The 14,221-nt window shown below is 61.9% G+C and overlaps 3 protein-coding genes across 3 annotated transcripts; all 3 read left to right on the top strand.

Annotated features, from left to right (window-relative positions):
• Positions 1-522: 522 nt before the first annotated feature.
• LOC62_07G009580 (uncharacterized protein) lies at positions 523-1,851 on the top strand (the record flags this gene model as incomplete). The annotated part of the gene is made up of 3 exons (XM_062776133.1): positions 523-597; positions 633-758; positions 790-1,851. 3 exons carry the CDS (start codon positions 523-525, stop codon positions 1,849-1,851), a joined length of 1,263 nt encoding a protein of 420 aa, XP_062632117.1.
• Positions 1,852-2,604: 753 nt separating this feature from the next.
• On the top strand, positions 2,605-9,330 carry LOC62_07G009579 (uncharacterized protein; the record flags this gene model as incomplete). The annotated part of the gene is made up of 5 exons (XM_062776132.1): positions 2,605-2,670; positions 2,717-2,815; positions 2,859-2,897; positions 2,950-8,776; positions 9,263-9,330. The coding sequence occupies 5 exons, from the start codon at positions 2,605-2,607 to the stop codon at positions 9,328-9,330; spliced, it is 6,099 nt and encodes a 2,032-aa protein (XP_062632116.1).
• Positions 9,331-10,750: 1,420 nt separating this feature from the next.
• On the top strand, positions 10,751-13,013 carry LOC62_07G009578 (uncharacterized protein; the record flags this gene model as incomplete). The annotated part of the gene is made up of 5 exons (XM_062776131.1): positions 10,751-10,786; positions 10,823-10,951; positions 11,000-11,026; positions 11,074-12,819; positions 12,858-13,013. 5 exons carry the CDS (start codon positions 10,751-10,753, stop codon positions 13,011-13,013), a joined length of 2,094 nt encoding a protein of 697 aa, XP_062632115.1.
• Positions 13,014-14,221: the final 1,208 nt, after the last annotated feature.

Genomic DNA, 14,221 nt, shown 5'->3' with positions numbered 1-14,221 from the left:
CGCGTTACGGTCTTGATCAACTCCGCTTCGTACATGGTGCCGATCCCGCCCTGGGACTCTCGCGTTCCAACACGTTTGGGATGGACAGGACAGGAAGCGTCAGCGACGCCATCAAGGAGGTGGACGCCACCTCCACCACAACGGGTCACGAAACGCAGCTGAAACTCAGCTGAAGCGCTTGCGCCTGCTGTTGCTCTGCAAGTGGTCTACGTCAATAACCCCACGCCGGATGGGAGGACAATAAGACAGACGCGTGCCGTGCGCGCCAGCGATTCAACCTCGTCACACGCCACCCCACGCGTCTTTGTGTGTGCCGTCCTCGCGACACAGCTACAATGTGCATACCTTCGAACCCGGGGAGTTCCATGTGCCGACGTGACCGTGTCCGAGGGCGAAGTGGGGTGTGGATGGCAATGCGATACAGCGTATCACAGAGGCGGGTGGAAGATACTTAACCGGCCGGTTGTCGACTTTACTGACCTCCCACCCACACTTTCATCAGCCAAGTCTGATCGACAGACAATGGCGAGCAACCGGCCGCAGCGGAACGACAACTCTCTCGACCGCCTTGTGCGAGGCTTTATCGCCGCGGCGAGGGTGAGGGTTGCCCACCGACCTTGCTGACTTTCCAGCCTCATATCGAGGGCCTAATGGGCGCCAACTTTCCCGAAGCCGAGCTCCGCACCGCGCTGCGCGGTATCCCAACGGCAGAGCAGCGCGCCGGCGCAGTCCGTAACTATGTTGAGCGCATCGTCTCGGTGAGCACTCCCTTCCACAACACGCTGACAGCAGGACGAGCTGAACCAGCTCTTAGATCAGCTTGTGCTTCAAGAGGCCCAGCCGCCAGCCGGCGTCTTCGAGGCGGCGAGGACGATGTTGCCCGGCTCCAGTACCAAGGTGGGCGACTGGCAGGTCTTTACCCTCGGCCCCGGCACTGGGGCCGCCATGGCGGGACGCGTGGTCCTCCTCTTGCCAGAGCACGAGCGCAACGCCCTCACTGCGCCGGCAGCCGACTCGCCTACTATCGTCTGGCTGGACCCCGAGGTGGCTGCCACTGTCGATATTACAGCCCTCCATCGCGACCTTGAGAGGTACATGGCCGACCAGCCGATCAGCTCCGTGACTGGATGCAACGAGGCTCCAGCAACATTTATCACACCTGCCGCTTCAGGCGCTCCTCCTGCAACTGTAGTTCAGCGGCCATATATGCCACCCTCCGTCACGTTCGCGCCTCATACTGCTCCGCAGTCCACCCTCGCCCCTGTGCTCCATCCGACCCATGTGGAAGCACAGTCCCAGCCCCAAGGAATCTTGGCCGCCCCCTTGGCCGGTGTGGGGTCGGACAGCACGATATCGCCCATCAGCACCGGTTTCGTTGATGACTTCACATTCACTCTCCCTGCTCCAGATGCTTTCCTTCCAGGAACAAGAATCCCAGCGCACTCATCAGCAGTGCCGGTGCCGGCACCTCTCTACCCCCAGCCCCTCGCGCCACTTCAAATCCCCGCTCCCAGCTCGGCAATGATGCAGGCGCCATACTCGGCACCAGCGGCCCAGCCGGCGTTCTGGGCTCCGATCCCCAGGCCCCCGATCCAGTTTCCCAACCTGCCATCTACTACCGGACGGCAGACTCCAGTGCCAGCTACCGCGGTAGCCGCCGCCACGCCCACCCCAATCGGCATGTTTGTGCCAAACATCCCTGTTGGTGGCCGTCTGCAGACTCGCAGCAGCTTGCTACAGCTTGAAGGATTCGGCCCAGCGACGCGAACCTTCAGCCAGGCATCGCAGGGTGACGTACAAGGCGCTCAGAATGATGCTGAGCGCCGGGCGAAGCAGCCGCGACTGAACTAAACCTTCCGAGTGCCACCTTTCGTTTTCCGTATCGATGCATGTGTCCCAATGTCGTCATCAGGCCACTGCATCTGTGCGTCTGTTTGCCACTACCACGCGATTCCGTCCCTGAGATTGAATTGTCCTGAGCGCACATTCGCCAGCCAAACGGATCCGCGCCCCCTTTCGCACCCCATCCACACGGGCCACACACACACATGCCCCAGTCCACGCCGATTCGTGGCAAAACACACAACTTGTGTGCATGGCTCAAAGCCACACTCCCACCACCCCCACCACACCACCACACCCAACTGTCACACACACACTTGCACTGCATGGCTGCGGCCTCGGTACTTCTTTTCGCCGGCGCACTAGCCCTATGTCGCACGGATGCACGCAGCCAAGAGCGGCCGCGGCCCACCCAGCTGCTTCCTGCCAGGGTACGACCGGGGCGAACAGTGCGACGGCGTCACTCGCACGTCCGTGCAAAGCGTCAGATAACCTGTGCACGCCGACAAGCCACCCTCGTGATGTCACCCTCGCCAGAACGGCGTGCATGTCGCACACACACACTCGCCTCACTCAACCCGCCGACAATTGTGCCCGCTGCCAGCGCTGCTCCATTCAGTCGGGTCGCACACCCACCCACCCCTGCACACACGCCCACCCGCCCCTCGCTCACAACCACTTTGTCACTCAACTCCTCTTCCACCATTGCTCGTTTCTCAGCACCGAGCACTCTAGCATCCAAAGATGCCTTCCCCGCCCACCATGTCCTACGAGGACAAGGTTAAACAGCTCTTCCGCCTCCAGGCCGACATGGTCGCCCCCATTTGGGTACGTTCAGTAACTTTGTTCCTCGGGTCGTAACTAACACACTCAGCCAATGGCCCATGACATCGACAACAACCCCTCGGAGACCATGGACTTCCTCTATGGGCGCAAGGCCAATGTTTACGACGCCATGAAGCGTTTGTTCAACGTGAGTAGCTTTGGTGCCCGATCTGGGCTGTACTAACTCGTAGCAGGTTCTCGCTGACGAGGCCGAGGCTGCGGCTGAGGATGTGAGTGCACCAGTTATGTGTTTGGGTTGAATGTGGGCTGACGACTCCAAAGGACGCGGCCAACACCAAGACTTTCGCCGAGGCCAGTCTCGACACCAAGGCGTTTGTCAACAAGCTCCAGAACGACTTCGCTTCTCACAAGTCTGCCTGTAAGCCCAAGCCAGGAGTTTCGCCTGAGGGCTGCGGGTTTGTGTCCAACGACATGGAGCCCGCTGCGATCTGGGCTGCCCTCAGCAGCCTCAAGCCCGAGTCGCTCAAGAGGGCCCTCGCTCTCGGCGGCATTGCGACGGGGTCGGCTGTCGTCGCGACTGCCGACGACACTTTTACGGTCGCCCAGAAGGCTGAGGCTCAGGTGCCCAACAAGGCCCCCGTCGACGGCAAGGCTCTCGTCGCCGGCAAGGCTTCTGTTGACGACAAGCCTCGCATGGACCTCAAGGTCTACGTCGACGGCAAGCTTATCGACCCCGAGAGGGTTCGGGTCGAGCTCAAGCTTTTCGTCGACGACAAGGCCCCCGTCGAGGTCAAGGCCCCCGTCGAGGCCAACGTCCCCGTCAGCGCCAAGGGCCTCGTTGACGACACCGACGTCGCTGTTGATGGCAAGACTGCTGTCGACGACAACAAGCTCCCCGTCGACCACAAGGTCGCCACCGACGACAAGCCGTCCCTCCACCACGAGGTCCCCTCCGACGACAAGGCTCGCGTCGCCAAGCCCACCCCCGTTAACACCGCTCCTCCAGCGGTCGACACCAAGTCCCCCGTCGACGTCCAGATCCCCGTCGACACCAAGATCCCCACCCACGCCGACGCCTCCGTCAGCGCCGAGGTACCCGTTGAGGCCGAGGTCGCCGTTGAGGCCGAGGTCGCCGTTGAGGCCGAGGTCGCCGTTGAGGCCGAGGTCGCCGTTGAGGCCGAGGTCGCCGTTGAGGCCGAGGTCGCCGTTGAGGCCGAGGTCCCTGTTGAGGCCGAGGTCCCGGTTGATGGCAAGACTGGCGCCGACGACAACAAGCCCCCCGCCGACCACCAGGTCGCCACCGACGAGCAGCCGTCCCTCGGCCCCAAGGTTCCCGCCGACGACAAGACTCGCGTCGAAAAGCTCGCCCCCGTTGACACCGCTACTCCCGTCGTCAACACTGAACCAGCCGTTCCCGTCTCCACAGTTGCCGAGACTGCGAACGGTCCCAAGACCCCCGCCGGCATTCCTCCCGCCCCAAAGGCTACCGGCACCAACACCATCCGGTCAAACATTCGTGTTCAAAGCCAGAGGAACAAGGCCCTCAGCAAGCCATACGGCCGGCAGAACAAGCCCTCCCGTTCGATCCCCCCCAAGACCCCTGACATGGCCGAAATGAACGCATTCGCCGACGTCACCGACACTGCCACGGTCATCGAGGTCGACAACACCATTCGTGTTGTCACGGAGTGCGTGGCCTTCCTCCCTGTCATCAAGGAGGCAAGCGTCGCCGAAGCCGAGCCTCTTGTCAACTCCGCTGTCGTCATGGAGGTTCCAGTCGCGGCCAGTGGTACCCAGGCCACTCTAGTCGCCGAGGCGTCTACTATCGCCCGTCCTGCTCCCGTCGCCGAGTTGACCGCCGTCGCCGAGTTGACCGCCGTCATCGAGTCAACCGCCGTCACCGCCGTCACCGAGTCCACCCTCGACGCCGAGTCCACCCCCGTCGCCGAGTCCATCCCCGCAGCCGAGTCCACCCCCGCAGCCGAGTCCACCCCCGCAGCCGAGTCCATCCCCGTCACCAACTCTAACGCCGTTGCCGAGTCCAGCGCCGTCACCGAGCCTAACGCCTCCGCCGAGGCCGCGGCCAACATCAACGCGACCCCAGCCTCCGTCGACCCTGCGCCTGTCACTGCATCAACGTGCTCGTCGTCGTCGCAGGTGACCAAGAGCAAGCTCACGCCTTTGTTTGCGGTTCCCTTTGCGTCTTTGGTCGAATCCTTCCCCGAGCAGGCGACACCGAACCACGACCAGGACGAGGCGGTCATCCAGTCCGCTGCAGCAACGTCTGACCAGGTCGAGGTAGTCGCCGGTGCCTCGCTCGTTAAGCAGGAGCGAATCATGCCAGGTGCCTACACCCCCGAGGAGAGCGCCAAGGAGGACATCACAGAGTACTCGGCAGCGCCTGTCATCATCGACATACAGGAGCCAGCCATGCCTGGTGGCTACAACCCCACGGTCTCCACCAACGATGACAAGGCTGGGCTCTCGACCGTGGCTGCTTCCCTTGGCACCGCCGCGCAGGAGACAATCTCTGGTGGTGAGAACGCCACCGAGGTGGCGCCTCAGCATTCGGCGCCGTCTAGCACCAGCGCGCCGGACGTGATCCTGAGTCCGGATTGGATCGAATGGGCTTGGAAGACCGTTGCGGCCCTGGTCAATGAGGGGCAGGACATCTATGTTCTGTGGTTTGTCTTGTTTTGGGACGTGAGTTGTAACCCAGCCTCGGGCGTACACGACGATGAGCTCACATGTCATCAGGATCTGGACACCTCTAGGCTCAAGGTTTGGACCTTCCCCGACATGGTGAATCCCCCAGACCTAATGTCGCTCAATATTGCACGGGATCTTCGCATGTCAATCTCGGGCCCGATCTACGAGATGGGCGACTCTGCTTTCGCCGTTCGTGTTGAGATGGAGCTGAAGACGGCACTCTCAAGCGTGAGTTGTCTCGATTTACATCCTCGGTGCTTCGCTGACTTGGCCCAGTGGCTCTGGCCTCACCAAGGTGCAACTCATGCCGAGGCCGCGTCATCGCTGAATGGGGCGGCCGTCGACGCGGAAACCTCAACCCGCCAGATTCGCCCCCTTCGCAAGTCACGAAGGAGGCCTGAGATCACTCCTGAAGAGAAGAAGGAGGCTGCTGCCATCGCCACGTCGGACGGTTTTTTCCCCAAGGGCGGCCAGGAAGCCCAACTCGGCAGTTCCACCGCCGGTAACGGAGCGGACACGCCCAGCGCCGTCTCGCCGCCTGCCAACCCTGCCGAGGTCGACCAGTCACGGTTTCCGACACCAGTCACCGGAACTGCGACCTCCCCAACTCCAGCACCCCAATCTGGATTCGGCGGCTCAGCCCCCAGCTCCTTCTCCCACGGCGGAGATGGAGGTGACCCCCAAGACGGCTCCCAGCACGTTGGGGTGGCTGACTCCGGGTCTGGCCTTCGTGTTGGACAGGATGATGGTGTGAGCGCGGTGCCGCCAGCGCCAACGCCCGCGTTCGCCTCAGGCGCCAGCACCGTCGTTGGACAGGACGATGGCGGGAGCGTGGTGCCGCCAGCACCAACGCCCGCGTTCGCGTCAAGCGCCAACACCGTCGTCGGGACCCCCGACATTGAGATGAGCGGCGACGCCTCCGCTCTGGCCACAATCCAAGCCCCAAGCTCTCCTCTGATCACGTTGCCAGTGGCAATCGACCGCGACGCTCAAATGGGCGAGCCCGCGCCATTCGCTCCCCAGTTCGGAGCCGGCGACCAACTCGACAACCAAGGTTCCAGCGCCACGCCTGATCAGTCTTCGGCCGCCTTCCAAGGCGACGACGCGGATATGGCCGAGGCCGACGTCTCTACTCAGCAAGACCCAGCCCAATCGAACGGAGGTGTTGGATTCGTCCCCCCACCTCCTATCGGCGGTGCTTACAGCTTCGGCGCCCAGGCACCCGTTGGCGGTGGTTTCCAATTTGGCACCCAAGCCCCTCCCAGCGGTGGCTTCAACTTCGCCACCCAGGCCCCTGTCGGTGGTGGTTACCAGTTCGGCGCGCAGGATCTTAACGGCGGTGGTCAGCAGTTCGTCGCCCAGCCTCCCGTCGGCGGTGGTTTTCACTCCGGGCCACAAGCGCCGACCTTTTCGTCGTCAACGCCAGCGAGCACGTACGACAAGGAGGTCTCAATGTTCGAGTCGAATGCCGCCACATCTGGCGGAGCGTCCCAGCCCACGATCCCACTCGTGGAAGGTATCTGGAGGCCGGGCCCAGGACAGACCTTTACGGCCGTCCAGCCAACTTACGGCCAAGGCACTCAGCAGAGCGCCTTCCAGTTTAACGCCACTCCGCAGCCCGTTCAACAGTTCGCACCGCCGACGTCCGCCACTCCAGGTCAGTGGCCTTCTGCCGGTGACTGGTCCACTTCGCAGTCCCTTGGGGCTGCGCAGCCCGCACACGACCTTGGTGCTCAGCAGAGCACCTCCCAGTTCAACTCGCACCCGCAGGACGTTGATCCCTTCGCGCCGGTGCCAATCGCCCCTGCTCCAAGCCAGTGGCCTCTTCTTGGTGACTGGGCCGCCACCGGCATTCAACACAGTGCCTCGACCTCAGCCTCCGCCTATCAGGGTGTGTCTGGGCCGAACACTCAGTTTGCAAGCGATGTTTCGTTCCCGGCGGCAATGACGCAGCAGGAGATCGACGCCGCAAACGTCCTGGCCGGATTCCGACCGGTGAGGCCCATGCGCGGGCTCCGCAAGACCGCCCTCATGCCTTCCCATACTGCCGGCGAATTTTACGGTGCGGCAAACATGCCTGACGCTTTGCCACACAACCCTGGGCCACCTGCCACATCCGCCCACAACAGCTGGTCGACCAACAACGGTTCGCAGGTCACCAACGGCCAGACCACTTGGCAGGCAAGTGGCTCGTCATCAGGCCAGGTTACCTCAAGCCCTCCAGAGTTCGTCCCACAACCCCAATTTGCGCCGGTCGCCACCTCACTCCCCGTTCTCTCGATGCCGCCTCTAGCGCACAATGGGCCAACTGAGACTCAGGTCTCGGAAACCCGCACCATGGTCCCAGGCGCCGTTGCTGTGCCGCTCGCGGCGATTGGCCAACTCCGCTCAAACCAGTCAACGGTTGTTGAGTCGCTCGCGCCGATGACAAGTGTCCCGTCCGCGGCTCACCCACGTCATGTCCCCGACGAACTCATCGACCCCGCCCTCCGCGAGGACACCAGCGGTGCCATGAGTGACATGATCACGAAGCGCAACAGGGACAACGACGAGGGGGACAACAGCAAGGTTGTCGGTGGCACTGGTCCCCACCCGGACAAGAACTTCAACTCGTCCGGCCCTGGCACAGACGACCCCTACTGTGAGCAGCAGCCTCACCCTGGGCGTAGGACCCCCGACCGCCGCCGTGATGACGACGACGAAGAGTCGAAGGAGTACCAGGGCTCGTACACCCCTGTCGGCGGGAGCAACACTCCTGTCAACAACGTTTCCTCAATGCTCGGTCCTGCAGGTGGCCAGTCTCTCACTTTTGGGCACTCTGGTGCGGGTGATGCTGGTCATGGCTGCGGCCAGGTCATTCTCGATTGGTCTGACACGGAGGAGCCCCACCCATCGACAACCGACGATGGCCGCCCAGATGACGTGCCGCGATCCGACTACGACCGTGAGGAGATCTCTCGCTCCGACCGTGAGGATGAGGACCAGGGTGACTGGGGCAACGGTCATGCCGACGATCACCACGCTTCGTCCTCTCGTGACGGCAACCTCGACGGGAACGCCCGTGCGGACATCGGCTCCAGCACCAGCACTGGACCGGCCGCCACCTCTGCTCCGCGCTACCAGCATGAGGACGAGTTTGTGTTTCCAGATGATCCGTCCCACTCGTTCGACTGCATCAGCGGCCTTGGGGACGACGACGAGTATCAGGGCGATCTCGAGGAGGAGGAGGGTGCCTCCGAGACGGGCACGAGTGAGGAGCACAGCGGCTCCCTCGATGGCTCGAACGGCGACTCGAACATGCTCCAGACCCCCACCGACGAGAGCATGGTTGACGACAGCGAGCGCAACGCCGACGGGTCGGAACCGATCCCATTGGAGAAGAAGCGCGGGTTCGACGCCGACGAGGAAGTCGACCCGATCGTCCTCAAGCGTGTCAAGCGTGAGTCCACTACTAGTGAGAGGGAAAAGACTTGACTGACATCCACGAAGAAGATGACGATCCCACTACCTAAGTAGGAAGGAGCGGGGGAGAAGCAGGGGGAGGGGTGGAGGAACGACGAGAGGAGCAGGGAGGAGTGGAGAGTGAGTGGGATAAACGAGGAGCAAGCTGCCGACGACGGTCCTCCTCATCTGAGATGAGCAGCACCTGAGGCACACGCTCCGCGGGCATTTCAGCCGTGGAGTGGCGAGTTGTGAGTGCCATGGGCCATTGGCCAACGACGTGTTGGCACTGGTGGACACCGGCTACGGGTCACCTGATCAGCCAGGTTCGACCCCCGCCCAGTTGACACCATGTCTTCTGGGTACTCGCGCGGGCAGCTCCAGTTGTGAGCGGCCCCAATCAAGATCGCCAGGTTGAGACCCTTCGCCTCGGCTTCGGCACCCGCCCAGTCGACATTGTGTCTGCTGGGCTCTCGCGTGGCAGCTCTAAGCGCCCGGGATCAAGATCAAGCCGCCGACGTGACAGTCTTCACCTCGGCATCCGCCCAGTAGACATCGTGTCTGCCGGGCACTCGCGTGGCAGCTCTAAGCGCCCCGAATCAAGATCAAGCCGCCGACCTGACCAGATTCGCCTCGGCAGCCGCCCAGTCGACACCGTGTCGTCTCGGCTCTCGCGTGGGCAGCTCAGTTGTGAGCCACCCCAAACAAGACCACCGGGTTGAGGTCTTTCACCTCGGCCTCGGTACCCGACCGGTAGGCACCCAGTCCTCTAGGCTGTCGCGGGCAGCTCCCAGTCGAAATCGTTCTTCTTGTGAGCTCCCCCAATCAGACCTTTGATCCTGGTCGCCTCCCCACGAGATCATGTCTCCTGGTCGCAAACAGTTAATCGCGTGGGACTGGTACGTTTCAGCTTGATGAGCGCGAACATCGCTCACACTGCACAGTACATAGTCCCCCTCACAAGTTGTGCCGCTTCGCTGAAGTTGTAAGAGATCGCTCTCCTTCGCAGCGGTGCAGAGTGGCAGAGTGCCAAGCACGGTGCCACAAGTCGCGCCCCTTTGTCGACACACGTCCGAGGGTCGCCAACAAGGCGCGCCCCATCGCATACGAACGGCGGTGGGGTGCAGGATGGCAGGGTGGCCATCAAGGTGGGGAAGAGGTTGAGGGTAGGCGCGGCGATGTTGTTAGAAGGGACAATCTTGTAGAATACAGCATACAATAATCTTAGATGTACAAAGGCTTCGTTAGTACTCGCGGCGCACGATCCAAGCTATTTGGCATCACTGACAGCGCGCTTGATTACTAAGTTCCGCGGTCGAGGCAGAGCACGCGTCGCCTCTCACTTGGTGCAGAGTGCCAACACCTCTGACGACAGACAGCACGGATGGGCGGGTGCCTCGTATGCCGCCGAGACGCGGCCCAAATGAGACGACCCTGCACCTCCACCCCGCGGCACGTGTGAGACGAGACGAGACACCATCCCTCGTGTGGCAGAGTTCAAATGAATCTGGCACGCACAGTACCGTCCTGCACCTCCCCTTGAGGGTACCCTCCTAATGTGCATGCATCAGCATTGCTTCCTTTAAACAACCATGCTGCACATCATGATTGGAGAGGTGAAACGCGTAGATCAGACAATGCTCCGCCTGCGGCACAAGGTCCGAGGCGGTGGAGGCAATCCGAACAACCCCCGCATTGTCTGTGCGTGCTTGTGTGTGTCACCTTGTGTTGTGTTGGATTGTGTGTTGTGTGTTGTTCTCACGATACCGCTCCGTCTCCAGCACCGCCCCTCTCGGCCATGGTCCATGCGGCAGCAGTGCCGCCCTCGCTCGCCGCCTGCACTCTTCACATTGTCACCCATCCATAAAGCCCGCTTACTGTTGTTTCTCCCAACTATCGCTCACCACATCAACAACACAACATGCAACCCAGCGACGGTGTGTCGGCCCACCAGGCTGCGCACGCCGCGCTAATGTCCCAACTCGACACCTTCGTCGAGCAAGTCAAGGTATGTCCCGCCTGCCCGCAGCTAAGCTGACCTTAGCCCACCGTGGCCGCGCTCGCCGCCACCTTTCCCGACGACCACTACCTCGTCAAGATCCTCTGCCCCCGCAAGCGCACAATGGAAGAGAAGATCGAGATTCACCGCAACTACCTCAGACGCGAGCTCAACGTGGGTGACGAACGGTTCAGTTAGAGGGTGTGAGGCTGACCCCGACAGGAGCGCACCAAGCAGGCGTCGTGGAATGTGTGTGACGCGGAACGCCGTGTATGTGCCTTTGCTGACACCCACAGGACGACGTTGCCAAGCTCACCCACGCCATGGCCAATCTCCACCTCGGTGCTTCTGAGGCTCAGGCTGAGCCAGAGCCAGTGAAGTGTGCGACCTGCAAGTCGATCGTTTCGGCGCCCGAGGCGACCAAGACCCGCGCGTCGCGTGGCGGACCTGTGGCCGAGACTTCGCCCACGCAAGAGAGCCAGCAGCTTTCCACCGAGGACACCAAGCAGGCCGACGCTAGCGTCGCCCACCTTAGCACGCTCTCTCCTGAAGTGATCTCTGACATTGTCAACACCGCCTCGCCCAACGTATCTGTCGCTCCCATTGCCATGACGTCGTCGGCAGGAGCCGAGCAGAGGTCGGCGATCTCCGACGCCACCTCCACCACTGCAGTCATTGAGACCGTTCCGGCTCTCTCTCCGTCTGCAGCCGATACAAAGCCCTCTTCGCAGGGTACCGTCGGCACGGAGCACTCTTTGGAAACCCCTCGCTCCCTCAACCTTGGTTCTGATCTCGTCCCTGCTCCTGCGGCGGCCACACCTGGCGCTCATTCGAAGCCTGCCCCGACTGGGACTCCTTCGCCCCCTGTCCCCCAAGTCCCCTGGGTCCAGTCGGAGATCCGTGAGCGGCATTGGACCCAGCGCTCTGCATTCTTTAAGAAAGACTACGATGATGATGACACATCATCAACCCCGCTCTCGTCCTCACCGTCGTCGTCGTCACTGGTCACCGTCCCTTCCGCCAACTCCACGCCTGCCGAGCTCGGCACGAGCGAGAGGCTTCCCGAGGTGAACACGCTCCAGACCACCTCCTCATCCAACCTTCAAGATGCTCTTTCTGCTGAAATCACCCCGTCCTCGGCCCCCACCAGCATTGTGCAGATCGAGGAGGCAGCTGCCAACGATGAGTCGCCGGCTGTTCGCCCCAACAGTGAACAGACCGATGATGCTGGGCAAGAGGTTTCGGCTTCTCCAGCACCGTCGGACCAGCCTGCCGAGGCCGAGGCAGCCTCGCCTCCCTCAACCAGTGTCGAGCCAGTAACGTGCCCGGCCACCTCATCGGCAACCGGCACCTCGGCGGCGGACCCTAACTCAAGCACTCCACCAAACGCCTCCGAGTCGCTGCTCCAGTCGAAGAGTGAGAGCGCCGCTATGGTCGCCACTTCAGCACCTGGCTCGCCTGGTATCCCGGTATCTTTGACCAACGACACGGCTCAATCTCAAGCCCCCAAGCGGAAGGTGACCAAGGCTGCACGTGGCCTACGCAGGCCAGCGCCACTGCGCAGCGCCATCTCCAGCACCTCCAGCGCAAGCTCGCCCTCGCCGCTCGACAGCGACTCGACCTCGGGCCCTGCAGACACTGCCGTCATCACTCCCTTCAGTGAACCCATGCCCCTCCCCCAGAGTTCTGACGTTTCCGACAAGAGTGGTTCAGCTGCTATTGCGACCATGAAGCCCTTCGTTCTCGGCCTCTCGCTGGTCACCACACCCACACCCGCAATCGAAGCCACCGCGCCATCGACAAACCCCAAGGCTGGACCTGCCCTTGTCAAGGAGGAGCCTATGGCGACTTCGCCTGGCGACATCCCCTCTGCGACAACCGCCCCTAACGCGGCCGTCGAGGGGTCTCAGGATTGTCCTCCTCGTCTCTCCGACGATGCCCCAACTCTGAGCAACTCGGACCACATTTATGCGCGTCTATTCTTCAAGAAGGTGGAGCTGAGCAACGCTCAATGGCAAGCCTTGCATTATGAATTGCGCATGGTAAGATAGCAAGTGCTGTTAAGAAGCTGACCTCCCAGCCGGGTGACAACCCCACGCCGCCCTCGGTCGAGAACGGGAGCTGGGCTGCCAAGTACGTGGATGACAAGATGGGAAAACTCTCTCCAAAGAAGCTGTGGGCAATGGCCTTCTTTGTTAAAGAAGTGAGCGGTCTGATGTGTCACAGAGGGCGTTGAACTTGCTGACACTATGAGCAGGCTTCGCAGGCGGCCACATCCACTGCTCCACAGGTCGTCGCTGAGCCTCCTGTTTTGGATGAGCAGGCTTCACAGCCGGACACTTCCACTGTTCCGCAGGTGGTCTCCGAGCCTCCTGCTTTGGAGTCCTCGAACTCGTCGAGCCCCCAGCCACCATCGACTGGGCCTCAAACGCCTGTGCCTGTCGACTCGTCACCGGCCATTGAGAAGACCGAGGACCAATCGGCCCCGCCAGCTGCTCTTGAGCCCTCTTCGGTCGGCACAGCGAAGCAGCCGCCGATGTCGGTGGAAGAGGTTGCGCAGTCTCTCGCCAAGGTCAAGGAGAGCGAAGCAGCTCGGCGCACGGAGCTCTCTGCGCTCCATCAACATTTCCTCAACTGCGGTCCTCGTACAAACCAAGTCACTGTCTGGCCCTCGCCATCAATGTCTGCCAACAGCCAACCGACGGAGGTTTTTGCCGCGGGCGGCCAGGCAGCCCGACTCGGTAACACCAGCGTGGATGTCTCCGCGGCGCTTTCCTGGACACCGTCCACTGAAAGCAACAACGCTCCCATCAGTCAAGAGCAGCACGTCGCTTTCGCGACAAACAATCCACACTTCCACCACCAACTCACCCTCAACCAACCAGACACAGAGATGTCTGACGCAACCAACGACGCTCCAGCACAGAGCTGGGTGGATCAGCAAGGAGCACTCCACATTCCCCAAGTCGCCGCGGCTGCCGATGACGCAGACTATGACATGGAAGGAGAAATCGGCACCTCACTTGCCCATGGCAGTTGCCCTCCTTCTGTTTCTGCTGGGCAGATTCCTGTTCTCCATACTGGAGCAGCGCTTCTGAGCTCCTATCCTCAGCCTACCTCCGACGACATCAACAGTGGCCTGTCTCGCTTCAACGTGGCAAACCACAATGGTGATAGCTCGTGGCTCACCACAAGCACCCCCGTCTTCCATGTCGACCAGGAAATGGAGGAAGCAAGCCAAATCAACTCACCGGCAGCAAACACCAACTCTTCTCGCCTCGTTGTGGGCTCCGCATCCTCGGCGGTTGCACAGCACAACGATGCGACCGCTACCTCGTGGGCAACGGTGGTAACCCCACAAGCTGTCTCGGCAGTCCAACCCGCGCCTTGGGCCAGTGCGTGGACCCAGAGGTTCGGTCACACAATTTCGAGGAGTGTGGCCTC

Source organism: Vanrija pseudolonga, chromosome 7 (genome assembly GCF_020906515.1).
Source record: "Vanrija pseudolonga chromosome 7, complete sequence".
In the NCBI taxonomy this organism is placed as follows: domain Eukaryota; kingdom Fungi; phylum Basidiomycota; class Tremellomycetes; order Trichosporonales; family Trichosporonaceae; genus Vanrija; species Vanrija pseudolonga.
This window is presented reverse-complemented; position numbering and strand designations above follow the sequence as displayed.